This window comes from Stylophora pistillata, chromosome 8, assembly GCF_964205215.1.
Source record: "Stylophora pistillata chromosome 8, jaStyPist1.2, whole genome shotgun sequence".
Classification (NCBI taxonomy): domain Eukaryota; kingdom Metazoa; phylum Cnidaria; class Anthozoa; order Scleractinia; family Pocilloporidae; genus Stylophora; species Stylophora pistillata.
Genome location: NC_142526.1, coordinates 3,998,253 through 4,018,275, shown reverse-complemented (window position 1 = coordinate 4,018,275; position 20,023 = coordinate 3,998,253). Strand labels below are relative to the sequence as shown.

The window sequence follows — 20,023 nt, the reverse complement described above, 5'->3', positions numbered from 1 at the left end:
CTGGTCTGAAATCCTCAACAAAAATGAAGTCAAAACTTATTTATCTAACTTAAGCCTTTAATTCCTGTGGGAGCCAAGACAAATAAAAAAACAAACAAACAAACAAAAACTATTAGGGTGTCATAAGTTGATTCACTACTACATTCTCAAAACTAACATTATAAGAATTGTATGGCAAACAGTAAGGAGAATTGCTAATGAGATCTTGGAGTGGAGTGGGCAAAAACACTTTTTTCCTTTATCATTCTTGACTCTTGGGTTTATATGTTGATTAAGAAACTAAACAGTACACAATCCCTTTCAGGTTACTCAAAGGATAATTTTTATTGAAAGAGATGTTCTGGCATATTTTCTAACATATAAATAACAGTAGGAACATTTTCAAGGCCTGTAGCTTTAAAGTTTAGGTTGGAAAAAGCTTACTTTGCCACCTAAGCAACCCATAGAGAGAAGCGATTGAGTTGGTGAAAACCTACAAGTCACCACAGCATGTTTGTGGCTGATAAGAGTCTTTAAATCGCAAAGCTCTGAAGGTGTCTTCTGAACACAAGTTGCCAATTCTTCGCAATCTTTACTAAAACCGAGGATTCTGGCAGAATTTCCAAATGGTGAACAAATGATTCTTCCATCACTACTGAAACAATGTTCTTTTATGTAACCTCTGGCTACATTGGGTTCCTGAATGCTGTACGTAAGGCGACGCAAAGATGTATTTTCTTCACCTACAATAGAAGTTAGTATTATTAAATATAAATTAACTACAAGATAAATAAATAAGATACCTAATTAGAATAATAAAAAGAGAATAATACATGGGCATATGTAGCCATGGAATTTCTCTTTAAGGTAAATGCAAGGAGAGGAATTCATACATTTAAAAGCAACCATGTATTATTTTGTATATTTTAAAAAATTCCTTGGCATATTACTGACACGACAAGCTTTGCCATTGATTCATCAACCTGATAAAGTGGCGTGAAAGGAAAGTAATGTGTCAGCAGTTGATTGGTGATATCAAACACAAGTAAAAAATTATGATCGCAATTTTACACTTATGCAGTTACTACTTTTCTTAGGGCTGGAAATCCCTGTTAAAATCCCCAATGTTGCTGGAAAAAAAAAATTTCAATAACCATCAGGGCAGGGGCTGCACTCCATTGGATCTCTGGGTGGTTGTGTGTTATTCGAGCTATAAATCTTTTCAAATTAATTTCTTTAACCCAAAGCAGTTTTTTTCCACAAAACTAATAATTTCTAAGGTGGGTATAACATACAATTGTAAAGTAAACAATACCAACCACCTCTAATTTCAGCGATATCCTGAATGTCATGAAGAACAGTCCACTCATATCTTGATTTCTTGCATGTGTATCGTGCAAGAGTACACCAGCCATGAGGATGGACCTCTAAAGATGAAATACACCAAGGCCAACATTCATCTGGGAAATCTTGAACAATCTCCAGGGCATTACGCTCCTTGCTTGGCCATCGATGACTAGCATAGCTAACAAGTGAAGATTCCGAGGCACCCCAGGTTGGGTACTCTTCCCCCTCCACGTCATATTGTAAGTAATCGAGGTTCAAATTATGCAGTACAAGTAAATTGCCAGGAATGGCCGAGATAATCATTTTGGATCCATCAGGGCACAATTTCGTCCGGATTAAATTTGAAAACTGTAAAACAATCCTTTGGTTTTGATCATCAAAGCCATCTTTACTTGAGTACCTGTTTATGTCCCATGTCCTTATGGTATCGTCGAATGCCGACGTCACAAGAAGGCCGGACGGTCGGTGGTACTCGACACTTTTGACCCAATTCGAGTGCCCTTCTAAGCTTAGAACCTTACTTTTTAGATTCCTAGAATCCCAAAGAGCTATGGTGGTATCATCAGAGCATGTTACAAAGATCCTGGTGTCCAGAAAACGAACACAATTAACGCAATCACCATGTGCCGACCGTATGGTCTTCACCAACCGTTGGCTTAGAGGATCAAAGAAAAGCAAGCTGTGTTTTTCGCATGCTGCGACAAGAAGATCGCCGGTGGGTGAAAATTCCACATTAAAAATGGCCCCATGTCCAGCGTCATCTGGTCTATCCTCTGGATTCCAAATCTTTCTCAAGGCAAAATGTTTGTAATATTTTGAAGAGACGATGTCGTTTCGCTCAGCAGTCCCGAACAACTCGCGCCGTTTAAGATATGACAACGAAGACCATGCTTTACTATTTTTGCAGCCTAGTTTGCTCCTTTCAGCCGTATCAGGCTTTGATTCTCCCATGCGAGAGATTCAGATTGAACAGTCTTTCAGCCGAGTAACCGGTAAATTTTTGTTGTCTTTCCCTTTGGAAGTTTGTGGCCAGAGGTCTGGGGCGAATAAAACAAACAGTCTCCAGTGTTGTCTCCAGTTCCCTTAGCTTCGGCCAAGCCAGTTGAAGAAAAGCATAAGAGTGGGTAGGAGAGAAGGGCAGGACCATGGTACAAACTTGTCAACCAATATGAGAAGGGTTTTTTCAAAGGTTAAATAAGCAGATGCAGATATAATAAAAGTACAATGCATGAATAAAGTTGTGGAAATGAGTAAAAAGCACTAGATCTATGCCATTAAAATTATACCCCTGAGTGACTGGCATCAAATTTCTCCATATAATATCACCGCTAGATCCAAGGGCATGCGAGGGAGGGGATCTTGAGGTGCCAGGCTCCCTCTCCCCTTTGTAAGCCTTTTTTGTCACATTCGTCACATTAAGTAAGATACAGCATGGAGACATGACAACCAAGTGAGTACTCTTTGTGATTTGAGACAGGAGGAACCCCCTTTAAAAAAAAAATCAGCCACACCCCTGAAATCACACATCTAGGTCATGAGAATAAAAGAAATGATATCCAACTACAGAAGGTCTTGATAGTTTACCTGTTCTAATGTAAAGAGAGAAAAAGATGGAGATCAATTTTCCTCAGAGATTCCCCTCTTCCTAGCTTCTACTGACAATTTGAAAGTCAAATTCATCTTTATTTTTAATTTTCGATTTTTTTGAAAGAGTAGTCTTGCTGAAGGTTGCAAAATTCTAGCTTGTGTCTGCTCATCTTTCCACCCTGCTTCTGCTTATCCACCGAGTGATGGGTGGTTGTCAAGCCTAGCCAGATTCTGGCTAGCGCTACTAAAGCCAGTTTTTATTCTTACAATGCTTCAATTTTCAAGTCCCAAATCCTCTTGAAAAAATAGAAGACTCCAAGACAGCTTAATCTCAAATGGTGTGGAAATAACTGACAACTACTACCAGGTCCTTGTACACCACATCATCAAACTTAAGAAAATGCACTTTATTGCCAAGACATTGAATTTTCACATTTAATATAGAGAAGTCTACAGTCCCAAAGAAGATCAATTTATCATATTTACATTGGTATGATAAGACTGTGTTAAACAAAGTACGGAGGTTTCCTGGCAGTTATTCCATATTCACTGAGTGCTGGTGTCAAGTCTTCCATGGTTAACGTGTAGCGCTTGTCCTGCAAAATATAAACAAATTTTACTTGATTTCCACAAGAAGGTGATTGTGTTTGTTGTGAATTCATCTGTTATCCAATTAATTGCTCATTGATGACAAAGAGGCATTATAGCAACCAGTAATTTCAGTCACAAAATCAAGCAAGTTGTAACCCAAAAAGCAGAACAGGGAGTAATACCTTGTTTGTTGCATCAATATGAGTAAACTAAGAATAACTGCACAAATTAGACTTGTTTTAAAACTCACTTTGCCCGATTTTCTTGAGCTCTGTCCTGATCCCCTCATCTTACAATGTTGTAGAGCATCATTAGCAATGTCTGATACAAACTTCTGTGCAGCAAGCGAAATCATTCTCACTCTGCAGTGAAAAAAATGTTACTTTTAATCAGTAACCCTGCAATTAGAGAAATTGCAGAGGGCGATGTACACCCAAAACTTTTTTCAGTTAAGTTAGCAATCAATCTATGTGCCTCATCTGGCAAAGCTAATCACATTTACATTTTCAACAGCATCACAAGACAAGGAGTGTACCTACTCCCCCTGGGTGGAATGCTACTTCATCACTGGTTATCCCCTTTCTCCCTACACCCCACCACCATTTTGTCAGATTTTCCGAACAGTTTGCCATTACTCACTCATACTCCTAAGTGGAGAGATGCAATGCGAAAGAAAAGTGTTTTGCCTGAAAACTAACCAAAATGACATGGCCAGGTCCTAAATCCTAACCCCTTGATACAGAGACAGGCAACCTCCACAAGCTGAGTATCACATCTTGTGTGCCGCAGGGGTCCATTTTGGGCCCCTTGTATTTTGTTATTTTCATCAGTGATTTGCCTGAGGTAGTCCAAGAAAGCTCTGTGGCACTTTATGCAGATGACTGCAAGGCGTACAGGGTGGTAAATTGTCCAAATGACCTAATAATGTTTCAAGACGATCTAGACAGATTGTGCGCTTGGAGTCAACGGAACAGGATGACCTTTAATGTTAAGAAATGCAAGATGATGCCTATTACCCGGAAGAAACAACCATTCAGATCTAGCTTCACCCTAAACAGATTGGACATAGAGGAAGTTTATGAGTTTCGTGACCTAGGTTTGCTTATGAATCGTCTTTCCTGGAGCTCTCATGTTGATGCTATTACAAATAAAGCTAATAGAATCTTGGGCCTGCTGAGAAGAACCTGTGGAGGCTGGAAGGACACCAAAACTCTGAAGATGTTGTACTGCACCTTGGTTAGATCGCAAGTGGAATATGGAACAATTGTGTGGTCACCACATACCAAGAGAAACATTGAAAAGCTTGAGTGCATACAGCAGAGGGGAACAAAATTTATTCTCGCAAAAAGGAATTTTACTTATGACGAGCGCCTGAAATGTCTCAATTTGCTTTCACTTGAAAAGAGATGTTATCTTTTTGATTTTACATTTTTGTACAAGGCTTTAAATGGACACTTAAATGTGGATGTTTTTCCGTTTTTGAATTTTTATTCTCAGGACGATCCGTACAGATTTTAATGACTATTCCTTGAAGATGAATTTTGCGACAACGACTAATTTTAAATCCACTTATTTTAATAGAATTGTTGAAATGTGGAATTCGATACCCTTAGATGTTATATTATCTCCTAGTCTTGCAGTTTTTAAGTCTAGAGTGAGGAAGTTTTAAGTAAGGAACATTGACGTTTTTAACGTTTTTATTTTTGATCTAAAATTTTACTGTCTGTTGTTATACTTGACTTATTTAGATTAGCTACACGGTGATCTGTGTTGCATGGAGTGTTCCACTCTTTTACAGATTATCCTTATGGCTCTGCTTGTTTGTATATTTAGATTTATTTATTTGTCATCAATGCCATTAAATTGTAAATTGTAATAAAAAAACAAGCAATCGCCACTTCTCCTACAAGTAAATTTTAGGCATTAGTAGTGCCATGCTAAAGCATCAGGTAATGAAGTCTCAGGGTCTTTGGTTCAAAACCTCTTTAGTGATTCATTGCTTTTTTTTTTTTTGTCCCATGCTTGTGATGAATTAATGACAGCTTTGTTCATTGAAACTCAACATTTTGTCATTTTTCTTATCCATTTATAAATACAACTCTACTCCTATGCCTAGAAAAATTATGATTACCACCCTCAAAGATAACTGATTCCAATTCAACTTACACTCTTGGGTCTGTGGAGTCAAATCCTGCTCGATTTAAGTAAAATGCTGTTACAGCATCTGGTATCTAGGAAATGGTAGAAAAACACTTAAACAAAAGCTTGGGATTTCTTTATCCTATAGGCCTACTTAACCTTTCTACTTGATGCTAGTGGAAGGAATCCAAGGGTAAAGGGCCACGATTTGTAAGGAAGAATATGAAGCAAACACTGAGTTCTGATTGGTTGGTTGAGTGGGCCCCTACAAAGGGAGCAACTACAGAATACAGGGCCACTGAGGTCCACCTTGTCAACAATTGCTTTGAAAAAAACAAGGCAGAACCCAAAAGGAGGATTAATGATTCAATGATATGTAAATAAGTAGCCCTGTGTTCTGTAGTTTTACCTATTGCTCTCCCTATGCAAGAACTGTAGGTATTATGAAGTATGAGGCTGTGTGGAAATCTTTACACAGATTGCCCCCTTGTTTGACGCACAAGTAAAAATCTCGAAGGTGTTTGTATAATTAACACGAGACGCACTACGTATGATCGACAAAACTGCGGACTATCAGCTACGCTTTTTCTCGTTTCTATGGATTTAGACGAAGTCAAGATCCACTAAGAACCGAAATTCGGCCATTACATCAAACAAAAACAAAAACTGGAAAATGGTACATAAGTTAACTTCGATACCGTGGGTGTGTAGTCATCCAACTGGGTTAAAAACTCCGCTAACGAAGCTCCAGCGTTTCTGACTTTAGTATCCACATGGGACACAGTTGTTGTCGCTGTATTAGAAGCTGTGGGTTGAGTTGTTGCTGGCTGGCTTCCCGAAATACCACTTGTATTTGGTTTGTTTTGAACGGAATTAGGAACTAGATTCTGTGTGCCGTCCGCCATGTTTTGTGCAACTAGTAAGCATGCGCTCTAGTTAATTAAATATAACATTCCATCTTAACATGGCGGCGATTTTAAAGTTTGAAATAGTTGTTATTCTTCATGCCATGCGTAATGTTTCCGGGAGACACAGTTATGAAGTGAGTTTTCCTGTACTCAAGAAAAGGAGGAAAAAAAGGACTTGAAAAAAGAGAATGAATAATATTAAGATCTCCAAGCTGTTCAAGTGTTTTCAAAGCCTCTTTCAATGGCAAGATTTATGAATATTTATCCAAGTACCTTTACTTCTTCACAGCTTTGCAAGGCAGGTGCGCAACAGTAGGGAACAGCTCGTAAATTATTTACAATGTTTTTACTTTCAATAGATCACTTTGGTAACGAGCACTTATCAGGTGAAATGTTCTTAGGTGAACCCTAAAATTATGCGCGAGTTCTCTACTTCATGGCTATTTTCGCACTCGATCAGTGTTTTTAAACTGACAAAGTTTACACGAACCTAACTCGCACATATGGCTGAAGCCGAACGCGTTCTTATTGCTGCGAAAGACGGAGATCTTCAAACTTTACGATCGCTCCGTCGATCAGCGCCTTTCGCGGCGGATGGATTTGGAGCGACTGCTCTTCATTACGCGGCAAGAACAGGAAGGATCGATTGTGTAAAATGGCTGGTCGAAACTGTTGGAATTTCTCCTAACGTTCACGGAAGAAGTGGGGCGACACCGTTTCATGATGCTGCGGCTCAAGGAGAGCTAGAGTGCGTGAAATATTTCCTTGCGACCGGTGAGGTGGATGCAGACACTCGAGATGGCTCTGGACATACTGCACTGCATCTAGCGGCGAGATTTGGAAGGTTTGACACCGTCAAATGGTTGATCGAGAAAGGGAACGGTAACCCCAGGGCCAAGTCAAGGAATTTCATGACTCCAGTGCATTTTGCTGCTTGTGGAGGGCACCTGACATGCTTAGAGCTGTTGGTTTTTAAAGCTGGTTACAGGTAGAATGTGCTATGATCGCAGTGTTGAGAGTCATACGCCAGATGGCTAAAATCTGCAGGAATCAGTCTTAAGGCCCAGTCAAACGCACACAACATTTCAACGCAACATCTTGCAACATTGTTGACAAGGAGCTGGCCAAACGCGTACAACATCTTGCAACATCCAAAAGTGTTGTAACAAAAATCTGTCGAAAGACCATTTTCAAACTTGACCCAACACCATCCAACATGTTGCAACATGTAGCTACAGGGTGGCCAAACATGTGCTACAGGTTGCGGGCAATGAAGTCGCAAGGTGTTGCATTGAAAGGTTGCATGCATTTGGCAGGCCTTTATAGTGGATGAGAGCCTCATAGTGTGCTCAGTTTTATTATTATTATTTTTCCATTCTGGCCTTATTACAGAGCACCCTTTCACAATGCTTCTGACAGTTTGGACCCCAGACTAGCAGTATACCAAACACTTTACTGCAATTTGTTCATGAACCTCCTGTTAGTAGTGTTATAATGTAACTCAGCATTGAGTTACATGTACCTGTAATTCAGTTGGTAGAGCATAAAACTGCAGAGCTAAAACCATAGTTAGTAACTAAGCTAAAACTTTTGAGGTTTGAACCCTTACAGGAAAATCAAATTTTTTCTCTTGTCTTCCATACCCTTTAAAAGTTTATCTCCTTTCATTAATTTCAAGAGTTAGAATTTTACACTATTGGTATCTCTTTGTGACCTGTATAGAAGAGAGCTATATTCTCACCATTTGAAGATAGTTAAAAGTCTGTGAGTAGTTTAAGACTTTGCAACATTTTGTCTAGAAAAATAGACACACAGGTGTACACTGTAAGGGTTGCAGTCAAACTTTTATACGATGTAACTCTATCAATTTTCAGCTGTGTTAATGATATTGCAACAGATGGAACAACTCCCTTGTATCTCGCTTCTCAAGATGGTAATCTAGACTGTGTTAAGTATCTGCACAGTGTTGATGGCAAATGTAATACTAGAGCCCGGGATGGAATGCTGCCAATTCATGCTGCAGCCCAGAATGGACATCTAGACTGCATAGGATATCTGGTGAGGAAAGAAAGACAGGCAACCTCTCCAAGCTGTCTGCATAGACTGTGGATAATAAAAACTTTAATTGGTGACTGAATTTGCTGCAAGTCTCCAATCCTTTCACCACTGTTCAGCAGTCGTTTAGAAAGATGTAGCATACATGTACAGGGCTGGACACTAACTTTTCAACTTACTAGCCAAGTGGCTGGTGACATCTTAGATGTAATGACAATTTCAGTTTGTTTACTAGCCAAACTGGCCAGTGGAAATCGAAAACCACTAGCCAAAACTGAATTTCTACTAGTCTGTGGCTAGTGGGCTACCGTTAGTGTCAAGCCCTGATGTATTTATTGATGTATTTGGTCCCAAGTCAAAGTGAGATTAAGCAAGTTGCATGAAATACTAACTAAACCTGTGATCCTTAAGAGCATTTAATTTCTCCTTTTATTATAACACCCCCTGAGTCCCACACTAAGGTCACAAGAATAAAGAAAATGATCACCAACTCTTTAAGGCAGCTCCTGATTGTTAAACAAATTCTCTTCGTCAGTTAGTTGGGAAATGTATAGAGAACAGTGTGGAGAATATGCACACTCATGTAAAGGGGTAAAGGGCTAATTCAAAGTGAGATAATCATTTGCATGAAATTTTAAATGCCTTGTCACCTCATTGAAGAGAAATTGAGTCTGAAATACCACATCTGGTGCCGCATGTTATGAAACAAATAAGGTTGCTAGAGGGAAAATTTGGGGAAAATCTGATTGTGGAGTCCTGATCATTGTAACTTTCTTCTGGCTGTCAACAGTAATTACCTGGAATTCAGTTGGTCAATTTTAATTGTCCAAGGGACTGTCGTCCTTTTTTGTTCTGTACTTCTGTTAACATGTTGGAAGGAGAGAGAGTAAATTGACTTGTATTTTACCATAAAGAAAATTGCAGATTATGGTCTTCAGTGGCAGATCTAGACCTTGAGCTAAGGAGGGGGGGGGGGGGTGTTTGCATGTGTGTGTGTTCACCTGCCAGCTTTTCTTCCCTCTGTGTTAATTTTTTTACCCAAAATAAGTGGGGGGCCAGGCCCCCCGGTGCCTCTCTCCTCAATCTGTCACTGGTCTTCACCAGATTATAGTGTTTTTGATCTTTCTTTTCTGTTCCATTCTGTAGATGGAAAAGGGACGGTCCTCAGCAAATGAGAGAGATGGAACCAGTGCCACACCTGCACACTATGCTGCCTCACAAGGTATGGAAGCGTACTTATTCATAGTTAACCCTTTCACTTCCAGGTTTGACGAGGATAAATCTCTCTCACAGCTTCCATACATTCTTGAGTAGAAAGGTGATGAGAAGAGAAAAAATTATTTATGAGGGGGATGATATTTGACTGACAAATTCTTAGATGTAAAATTGTAGGCGATAAATGACAAACAGTGTGGAGAAGACCTATTTAAATCTTGGGTGTGATAAAGTTGAATCATAATATCGGTGAGAATGGTATTGCAAGACCCAAGAGACTCTTTGCACTCTCCAATTCAGCCAGATTTTCAAAGAAGTGCAAACTGGTGCTAAAAAAATTTCTATGATTGCCTGTGATTGTCCTCATGGAAATAATTATTTAATGTTTCCCTGCCTTTTTATGTAAGGTTGACTCCTTGAACACACAGAGCAGCAAGAGATCTCTTAACAGTATGGTGCTTGAAATCTCCAAATAAAAAATTTGTGGATCCATTCTTGGCAATGCGTGTGTGTTTGGTCAAGGTGATGAACTGTTTTAAAATGAAGTTGAAGATCTAAGAAGGGTACTACAGGTTTCTGCATATCTTTTATTTAGACTTGGACAGGTGTAATGTATTGAATTAAAAACAATTGGAGCAATTACATGTGTATTTTATTCAAAATTAACAGTTTTTATGTTCAACTTGGTTTCATATAATTATAGGTCATGTGACTGTGTTAAAGTGGCTGAATGCCAAAGGGGTTGTTACTGCAACAGACCAAATGGGTAGCACTCCCCTACATGATGCTGCAGAACAAGGACAATTTGAGGTGAGTAACAGATGTTTTCTACATGAATTGACCATCAGGAGGAAATCTGAAACATTTAATTTTACTTGAATGATTTAAAAAAAGTCTTAAAATCCAAGCAATTACTAAATGTTTTGATCAATGCTCTAACCATTTTCACTGCATTACCGCAGTAGGGTAGGACTAGAACGGAACACATGCGAACCATGCGAGTAGTCCACCCATTAAATCCCACCCATCCCACCCCAGGGGAGGGACATCCATCACACAGTAATTTTGTGCATGGGAAATTAACGTCTCCTACCCCTAACCCTGTAGGAGACGGGACCTCCATTTATTCGTCCCTATCCGAGAAGACTAGAATATCTAACCATTTCTTGATGTTATAGAAAGGTAGCATATTCTTCCAAATTATTTTAAGACCTTGAGTGTTGGTCCGGCTGGGGCTTGAACCCTCAACCTCCCACACAGCAGTCCAGCGCTCTATCCATTGAGCTAACCAGAAGGCTTTACTTTGTTGCAGCTATAATAATGCCAGCTTGTTCATGCTCTCCTATTATGCCATTAAGTACTTCAAGTGATATATGTTAATTTAGAGTACCGGTAATAGTTAATCTATGAAGTTTCATCTTCCAAAGTCCTACTGGATAATTTGCTTTATTTGATTTGTTATGTATTATTATTTAATTGTCCAATTTAAGACACTAGTGTCCAATTTCAGAGTGTGCCTGATTTGAGACACTAGAGTCCAACTTGAACACCAGTGTCCAGTAGTAGACACTCTTGTCTGAGTTTAGACACCAGTGTCCAATTTTAGACACTAGTGTCCAATTGTAGACACTGGTGTCTGATTTTAGACACTAGTGTCTGATTTTACTCACTAGTGTTTAGTTTTAGACACTAGTGTCTGATATTGGACACTTGATATTTTAGACACATGAAATAATTCTCTTGGCAGTGTATCAAATACCTTGTAGAAAATGCGGAGCTGAACGTGCAACAGAAAGACAAGGAGGGGATGAATCCCTTAACCTTAGCAGAGAAAAATGGTCACCGCAGATGTTTAGATTACCTCAAGATTGCAGCATCAAAGGTATTTTATATGTTTAATTTATTTGAAATATTTATCATAACTGGGAGACCTGGTGGCCTTATAATTGATGCGCAGGAGTCTGGGTCGAGAGGTCTGGAGTCGAGGCTTAGCGGGAAAAACGTGTTGTGTTCTTGGGTGCCTCTCTCCACCCAGGGTTGTAAATGGATACCACAAAGCCTGATGAATGGCAAGGAGGTAAACTTGTGATCCCATCCAGTAAGGAGTAGTGGTACTCCTTCATGCTAAGGAAATCAGCAGAGGATAAACTCCGGCTTTTTTGGCCACTTGGTTTGAATACAGACTTTACGTTACCTTGCCCTTATTAAAACTAAGAAAAATCTTATTGCACTCAGAAATTGCAGATCATATTGATTTTATCGCCAGTGACATACTTATGCAACAATGATGCTAGGTATTATGCTAGCCATGTTAACTGTAGTGTTAAAGTGTTTCTCGCAGCAAAATTCCTTCTACTTTCTAATAAAAGCAATCTGTGCTTCTGTGCTCACATTTAGCAGGTCAGATCTCTCTTCATCTGTCTCTTATCTTTCTTTTTTTTTCTTCTGTCACTTTTCTAAAAACTGTTGAACCTTTTGGCACGTAAATCATTTCTGCAAAAGCTTTTAAACTTCCATTTTAAACACATTTTTGAACTTTCAACAGATGCCAACGTCCCGACAATAACACGAAAGCAAACAACATTTATAGCTGCTAAGAGCATGGCAACAAAGTTAAGTTTTTATTATGCTAGGTCTTGTCCGTTGTCACAATGGAAATTTTCTATTAGGACATTGTTACCCATTTTGATTATGTTTATTTTAATAATTTGGCTGATTGCACACAAGTAGTGCTTTCATTTAGAGTACGGCAGTTAGTTTTAAGTATTTTGAAGGGGCGGCATTTTTTTCCTCTGATCACTCGCAAGAATTTCACAATATTTTCTCCAAGCTAATGATTAAAGCTTTTCATGGCCTCTTAGCAGTACATTTTTTTGTGACAGTTTCATAGCGCTAAGAATGGAAATAAACTACAGTTATTAACTGATAAAACTATGTTATAGAACAAACGTAACTTTAAAACTAAAAGTTGAATTTTTAGTGAAAAAAAAAAAAATGAAAGTTGAGAACATTTATGATTAAAGCAAATGTGTTGTGTGCTTGCTAGTGTAATCAATTATTAAGTTAATGGTTAAACAAACAAACGGAGAAATAAATACATTCTATGATGGATAAGTTTGTTTCTGATACATCGTTTAAACTTGAATACATTTTAAAATCAGTGTAAGGCAATTTGGGATCATGTTGTACGTTCCCTTTGACGTGTTTCCTGTTTATGACACAATTGACCATTCGGCCAGTCATAGGGCTGGATTGTAAATTTAGCCAGAATCCAAGAGGATGATTTTTTACTCCTGTGTCGTTTTGTGGTGTGACTCCTTTATAAACCTAAAGAACGTCACGTATTAGGCACTTTGCAATTGGTGTGTCTGTAGCTCATTTAGTCTAAAAGTCGCATAACCTAAACTTCAACACGGCAAAATCGTACAAATGCTGAACAACAAACGTCCTTAACATGATGAAGCTGCGAAGCGGTTTCTCGACTAACCCGTCCGGCAGTCAAGGAAAAGGAAAGATTTGTTGGGAATCGTTGCTATGAAGCTTATTGCTGCTGGTATGTTATTAGAGAGGAGCTTAGATTATTCTCGGTGTTGCTTGTCAGTCTAGAAGTCTTTTTTAACAGTAAATGATAAATCAGATAAAACACCATTCGCAACAAACGCTCCAGGTTATGAAACGTGTGAATAGATAAAAATAGGAACTTAGGTGATGAAAATATCTAAGTAAGGGCTTGTGTAAAAAAAAGGTTTCTCAAAGACTTTCGCTTTTAACCTGAGGAAGGATACAGTTATAAATGGGATCACGTGATATCTTTCCTTTTGTTTTCTTCTGGGGAAGAAATTCGTTAAGACAGCGAATGGGGTCTTTGATGATCCTTTCCCATGTTGCCTTATCTCTAGCATGTAGAATGTCTTTCGCGTGTTAAGTTACTTAAATAGCCGTATTTTAGAGCATGCTTACAGAGATTGTGAATTCTTGCAGGATGTTTATTTTCGAATTCACTTTCGTGCATGAATATGGTTTATTTGATAAGAAAATGAGTGATTTTCTCAGACTAACGTTTACTTTTCAGAAGCTTTCCTAACAAACTTTATTCAGAGCGAGACTGGCTTGAAGAAATCCTTCTGATTGTTAGTTTCTAATGAACGTTAAAACACCCATACCACTGTAGCATGCACACGAAACTTTGTGTGACCGACACCAGTATTTTGCAGTGGGCTTATTTCGCTATTCTTAATTTTGCTCATTGGGGGCCCCAGCTATGAATTGACAAAATTTCAGCGTTTCAAATTTCCCATCGAAAACGACTTTAAGAGAAAATTGAAGCAGTGCCATTCATACTGACCAAGGGAAAGTATCTACCGGTCAGTGATATGTGGCTTTCTTGTTTGTAGAATAATTTTGTGTCGTGGAACCCCTTTAAGGACACCTTTATTCAGCTTTACGCCGACTGAAACATGTTCCTGTTACCTTAAACGAAGGGGGGGCTCCTTAACCTAGGCACACTTTTTGTAGATTCTTAAATTAAGGTTCTTCTGTATTCATATTCATATTTGTCCTCTTTTTCTGCAGCAAGCCAAAGCTCAAAAGAGACTGACGGATACCAAGAAACATGATTCGGTTACAGAGAACTTGAAGCCAAAGATGATCGATCTAGGGAAAAGTTTAGCAATTTCAGCAAAGGAAAACGTCACTTTCAAAACTTTAGCGGAACCTGGTTTTCAAGTGAGAGCGGAAAAGTCCGAACGAGCTTCTTTGCAACCAAGTCTTAACGAAAAGAAAAAGAAACCTGCAATTTTAAAAGAAATTATCATACCCTCATCTGTTAACACTAGGGATCTGAATGAGAGTACAAAACCTTTCCCGCTACACACTCAATCGATAGCATCCAAAGTCCTTCCTTCGTCGTTTACTAAAAAGTCCATGAGCGAAAAACAGCCATTTCCTTCACCGCCTTTAGTGGGGATCATTCCTCCTCCGCCAGAGTTTTCTGAGGTCACAGGTGAGCTACCATACTATTTTTAAACTTATGGTAAAATTAATTTTCTGCTTGGAAGACACAGTGGCCAATTGGTCATTGGGCTGGACTGCCGAGCGAGAAATCCAGGTTCTAAGGCTCCTTTTAACTGGCCCGTTTGTATCATTTATTTTGGCAAGATGCTTTACTCTCGTAATGCTTTCTCTACTGAAGAGTATAAATTGGTAGTCTGCGAAAGAGAGAGTGAGAGAAAGAGCGAGAGATGGCCAAGGAAATACCTGGCGCTCACTTGCAACGGAATTGCATCCCATCCAGGAGAACAAGCAGCATTCCTTGTACGTTAATGTTATGAAAAGCGAAATTGCTCGAAGCGCATTGGGCTGGTTCCTTGTTCGAGGGCAGACTTAGCAGTTACGTGCTTTAAAGAAGAACAGTTATAGTTAACAGCATTTAATTATTCAATACTTTCTATAGCATTTATTTATTTCACTCGAAACGGCAGCGCACAGAAGTGCTTGACATCGGTTGATGCTGGAGAACAAGACACTTTATTTTGCTAGTACATCTCCAAGTTTCTTTCACCCTACTGATTCCTTTGCAAATATTAGTCCCCTTGTTCTTTAATAATAAAAGTATACACTAGTGTTGGATTCGAATTTAGTTGCCTTCAGGGAACGCCCTTCAAACAGTAGCTTAGCAGCTCTTGTTGAATAGCAAGTCAACTTCAATGCAGTTACTGAAGCCATGCGTGGACATCGTTGTTGTAACGATCAGAATTTAACAGTCTCAACTTGCTATTTCTCTGAAATTTGCACTTGTTATCCTTAAGAAAGTTGTCGTCATTACTCATCTTTGCGAGGGGGGGGGGGAGGAGTTAACTGTTTTCACCACATGCTTACGTAGCACTATAAGTGCACCGCGAACCTCTACTCTTTAGAGCAAAATAAGAATAATACACAACCCTGTAAATATTGATAGAGAGATTTAGCACCGCGTTCACGTGAAACGTGAACGGCAAGAATGACCACGTGACCTTGTTATTACCGCAATTTTTTCACGTTTGCCGGTTGCGCTTTGCTGTTTTTACGTGAAAGTAACCTGTTTCGCGTTTGCTGTGTTGGTAAGATTTTCTTCACTTTTTCTCACACGCTATTTTACGTGAAACGTGAAAGGGCAAGCTAGACGTTTGCCGTTTCACGTGAACGTGGTGTTAAATCTCCCTATTGACTCAGCGAAGGCAAAGTGAAAAAACTGTTTCTATGGGTGATTATCAAGAAACTCAGAGGCAAGCTTTGTTTCTGTATTCTAATCACCTCCTGTGGGTGTGATATGGCGTAATTTTCGACCATTCTTAGCATTTGCGTCTCTATAATCGCCTGTCAGTTAGTAATCACTAGAATGACTGTGTATTTTTTTACAAATAGTTGAAAACATGTTTTCGTTTTCAATCAGCTGAGATTAGATTCTTTGACGTCACAGTCATTCTTTTATTTTTCGACAAGGTGAGGAATCATTTAAGCCGAAAGAAAACATCAACTTGAATGGAAACGAAGCCAAAAGTGAAACTTCCAACTTAAGCGGACTCTCTGAGTCAACACATGTTGCTAAAGTTACAAATCAAGATGACTGCAGCGTTATCGTAAAGGTTGAATCTTTGTCAGCCAAGCCCACTACTTCGAGCCATGGAATCAACGAATCTGAAGATAAGTACACGAAGACGACTGTTAGAGGCAGCATTGGCGGCCAACCAATTGGAAACAAGGATCAGAACGAGACGAGTCACGTGACTAGCGTAGGGTGTCATGAAGTGAACGTCCAATCATTGCACGAGGAGTTGGTGAATGTGCTGCCGCTGTGGAAGCGACAGATCTTGATGAATCGGGTCATCAAAGAAAAGGCGCGAGAACGAGCAGAGCGAGAAAAGGTTAGCAGGGTTCGTGCTACTCCTTAAACTTCTTGAAAACTACTTGAATATATTTTGCAAATTTAAGGGCGCTTGAAAACTCCTTAAAAATAAGAAATTTTAAAAACATCCTTATAACCTCCTTGAATTTTTTACTTAAATACGCATTGAATGTGAAAAAATATATTGGAAACAGTAAAAGAAAAAAAATATAGAAAATTATCTGGTTCAAGAGCGCCTTGGAAAAAAAATGTGCCGCCATTATTGCAAACAAACGATTTTTTCATAGCAAAAATGACTCCTTGAAAGTCAAATTTAAGTCCTTAAATACTCCTTAAATTCCTGCACGAACCCTGGGTTAGATCGTAAGGGTGACTCGCTAGGTGAAGTCGCTTGTGACCTTATTGGTTTTCAAAAGAATGTAATATAATCTCAGAACAAACTCTACACTCCAAAGATTGAAACCTGATTGAGTTGAACGAATGATTGAAATAATCAATGAGGTAAGATTGCGTCCAACAAGTTAAGGTCATGATTAATGCCAAAGTTTTCCTATGAAGTCTCAGTTAAGTCATTTCGAAACCAATCGTCTTCTGTGCGATGATGATTATGGACCTAGTTATGGACCTAGTTTTGGACCTAGTGGCCTCGCCTGCCAAGAATCTCCTATGGCTCAGAAAAAGACATTTCCGAAAATTTTATGCGAAAGTTTTAAGCTTAGAAAAACGGATAAAGCTGGCTCAACCCTCGGTTAATAGCACGAGTTATGTTTTTTTTTTTTTCAGAGAGAGATTGAGCAGAGAAAGTGGTCTTCTGTACCTTTATGGAAAATACCTTTAATCAGTAAGAAGGAAGAAGAAAGGTTTGTGAGGCATCTTCGTGTCGAGTATTCTCGTATCCTCAATTAATTGTGTGAGCGAGTTGAAATTTAGTGGTAAGCATATCGGGTACTGTTTCAATTGATTCTGTTTCAGCTCGTGCTGTGACTGCCTCCAAGATTTCCCGCCTCTTTGTCAACCAATCAAATTCAAAACCAAATCCAACTGCAGCTTTCGCGCGCTTGGAGTGATCACGTGGTCACGTTTCATCACTCGTTGAATAGCCGTAAGGTCGAAACTGTTTTGGATTTTTTTGTCACCTAATTAAAACCTTTCTCACCTTTAATGCAAGTGAGGAAGTAGCCGAACATGTTATTCTTGTTCTTTGTTTCTTAGGCTAAAAGAAGAGCAGCGCTGGGTTGGCATGCCAGACTGGAAGAAGAACTTACTCAGAAAAAGAGGATCTGAACTTATTTATCGCAACTATCACAAAATTAACGCCCCCATGAGACGCAGGGTGTCATTCAAGTCACCAGATATATCTGATGAAGAAGAATTTGATGGTGGGCCACGAACAACAGGACCGTCTTCGACTAATTAAAGGCGAGAAATGGATTAAAACGTATTTGGAAGATTGTTCTTAGTTCTATTTGAGTGGTTCGGCTTTAAGTGACCCTTCAATACAGGTGGAGGACAATACAAATAGGTCTTTAGGACTTAGACCGCTTAACAGAGATGACCGCTTTACCCACAGTTAGTAATATTGGTGTATTGTCCTCCGTTTTCGGACCCTGTGAATCCTGTCCAAGTACGTTTCGTGCCTTTCTGTGTACTTAGCTTGAAATACATCTCCCTTAAGCAGAGAGTAGGATGCCATAATATTCTTGTGGGCATCAGACACTTTTTGGTCATATTTCAGTTACTAAGCCTTCAAAGCTTCCACGTCCTTGTCCATCATGATTATGAAACGCAACGTTGCTTGTCTGAATTCCGAAGCTCAACCGAGACGAAGAGCAAGAAAATGAGGAATGGGGGAGGTGGGGTGGGGGGGGGGGGGAGTTGAACGGGGCTGCAGTCGACCAAATATTTTTCAAGTCGCTGGTCACTCTTATTGGCTGTCTCTTGGAACGGTGCGCTGTGATTGGGTTAGCGTGAAATTTGATTTCAGATCTGAAAGCTTTAGGAGAAAGTTCAGTTTAATTATTTTGTGTCTACAATTTGATGATCGGGTGCTTTAAAAAGAACAGGGAAAATTGTCTCATAAAGGTTCTTGAATAGAGATATAAGGAAACCTGAATCAAAATTCAATCCTGGATTAGTGCTAATCGGCCCTCGAACAACTGGACCCTGATTGTCAGCCTCCAGGATGGGCTCTTTTGCCCTTTAATCTGGTCATTAAAGACTATTTTCTTTTTCCACGCCATATCCACAATATCCGATAGAGAAAGAAGAAATCTCAGGTTGGGAACGAGGCAATGACTCCACGGCCATGCAACCACCCCTGCTGATGTCATGCCCGGAAATGATTTGTGGTTTCTCGGAAATTACATTGTTTCTACAACATTGAAGGTTTCAATAAATTTGAAGTCAACGATATTCAAAACGTGACTAATATTATCGTGTGATAACAATGTGCTCGACGAAATCATGTCCAATATGGGAAAGTATTCGTTTACTATTGTACAGCTGCCGCCAAAATGTAAGCGAAGAATGAGACAGAGAAACGCAGAGCAAAGTTATCATGACTGTTCGAGAATCAAGCGCTGAAACGATTGAGACAAATGTAACAGTCATTCACTGAAGAGAACCACAGCGAGCTTGACCAGTTTACCCTCGTAAATAGGGACATAATAGTAATTAATCAAGTTATAAGTAGCTCTAAAAGACGGCTGCTCCGCGCTGTTAGCGGTAAGTCACACAACACGTGTTTTTTTTTCTTTTTTTATCAACTAGAGTTCATAATTTGGTATAAATGAACCCCTTTGCCGAGTTTAGAAGTTTAGGCTCTCATTCGAAAGAAATTTCAGCCCTTGCGTCAGAGCAAGCAAGAAGCAAATCATTGGCCATTGCAGACTAAAAAAACACATCTAGATGAATGCTACGTAGCTGAATGAAGCGAAAGAAGAAACGTAAAGTCTAACAAACGCTTGTATTTCGCGTTTCTTGTTCATTATTACTAGAGAGAATCAGTTACGTTTACAGACCTTTTTCATTTATCCTAGGCAATGCTAATACAAGTAGCAATGTTAAAAAAGGGAATATTATTGTACTTCAGCAGCTTAAGCCAGATTATGAACCAGTTCGCTCCAGTGAACTAGTTGGCTGTAAACTACACAACCAAATTAGTCAAATTATTTGTAACATTTGATTAGCTTACTCACTAAAACTTAGAAAAATGTTTATAAACTGTTAATGTTCTTAAGCAAACACTCACAGATGCTGCGAGCTTCAGAGTCTCGTCTATGAATCTGTAGAATGTTTGACTTTCAGTGCTTCTGCAGTC

The 20,023-nt window shown here is 39.2% G+C and overlaps 3 protein-coding genes across 4 annotated transcripts; 1 reads left to right on the top strand and 2 right to left on the bottom strand.

Annotated features, from left to right (window-relative positions):
* Nucleotides 1–305: 305 nt before the first annotated feature.
* Nucleotides 306–2,363, bottom strand: LOC111337513 (DDB1- and CUL4-associated factor 10). Of its 2 annotated transcripts, none has more exons than XM_022943835.2 (2): nt 1,299–2,363; nt 306–722 (listed from the first exon to the last, which is right to left on the bottom strand). In XM_022943835.2, the coding sequence occupies exons 1-2, from the start codon at nt 2,275–2,277 to the stop codon at nt 397–399; spliced, it is 1,305 nt and encodes a 434-aa protein (XP_022799570.2). In that variant the 5' UTR covers nt 2,278–2,363; the 3' UTR covers nt 306–396. The 2 variants fall into 2 exon arrangements, with proteins under 2 accessions (XP_022799570.2, XP_022799571.2); XM_022943836.2 differs by having other exon boundaries at nt 1,302–2,363.
* A 942-nt stretch (nt 2,364–3,305) lies between these two features.
* Nucleotides 3,306–6,585, bottom strand: LOC111337509 (transcription initiation factor TFIID subunit 10). The gene is made up of 4 exons (XM_022943829.2): nt 6,342–6,585; nt 5,671–5,735; nt 3,755–3,866; nt 3,306–3,509 (listed from the first exon to the last, which is right to left on the bottom strand). The coding sequence occupies exons 1-4, from the start codon at nt 6,546–6,548 to the stop codon at nt 3,420–3,422; spliced, it is 474 nt and encodes a 157-aa protein (XP_022799564.1). The 5' UTR covers nt 6,549–6,585; the 3' UTR covers nt 3,306–3,419.
* A 22-nt stretch (nt 6,586–6,607) lies between these two features.
* LOC111337508 (uncharacterized) lies at nt 6,608–18,156 on the top strand. The gene is made up of 9 exons (XM_022943828.2): nt 6,608–7,539; nt 8,426–8,609; nt 9,753–9,828; nt 10,525–10,631; nt 11,569–11,703; nt 14,394–14,823; nt 16,302–16,723; nt 17,488–17,564; nt 17,917–18,156. The coding sequence occupies exons 1-9, from the start codon at nt 7,055–7,057 to the stop codon at nt 18,119–18,121; spliced, it is 2,121 nt and encodes a 706-aa protein (XP_022799563.2). The 5' UTR covers nt 6,608–7,054; the 3' UTR covers nt 18,122–18,156.
* The last annotated feature ends 1,867 nt before the right edge of the window (nt 18,157–20,023 follow it).

What these genes read in the sequence shown, in the direction of transcription:
- LOC111337513 (XM_022943835.2), bottom strand. Translation starts at nt 2,277, where the DNA reads ATGGGAGAATCAAAGCCTGATACGGCTGAAAGGAGCAAACTAGGCTGC. An exon ending in TATCGCTGAAATTAGAGGTG is followed by an intron (nt 723 to 1,298) that starts GTTGGTATTGTT and finishes CTTCTATTGTAG; the next exon opens with GTGAAGAAAATACATCTTTG.
- LOC111337508 (XM_022943828.2), top strand. Translation starts at nt 7,055, where the DNA reads ATGGCTGAAGCCGAACGCGTTCTTATTGCTGCGAAAGACGGAGATCTT. An exon ending in GTTTTTAAAGCTGGTTACAG is followed by an intron (nt 7,540 to 8,425) that starts GTAGAATGTGCT and finishes ATCAATTTTCAG; the next exon opens with CTGTGTTAATGATATTGCAA. An exon ending in AACGAGCAGAGCGAGAAAAG is followed by an intron (nt 16,724 to 17,487) that starts GTTAGCAGGGTT and finishes TTTTTTTTTCAG; the next exon opens with AGAGAGATTGAGCAGAGAAA.
- LOC111337509 (XM_022943829.2), bottom strand. Translation starts at nt 6,548, where the DNA reads ATGGCGGACGGCACACAGAATCTAGTTCCTAATTCCGTTCAAAACAAA. An exon ending in GACTCCACAGACCCAAGAGT is followed by an intron (nt 3,867 to 5,670) that starts GTAAGTTGAATT and finishes TTTTCACTGCAG; the next exon opens with AGTGAGAATGATTTCGCTTG. An exon ending in GCTCAAGAAAATCGGGCAAA is followed by an intron (nt 3,510 to 3,754) that starts GTGAGTTTTAAA and finishes TATATTTTGCAG; the next exon opens with GACAAGCGCTACACGTTAAC.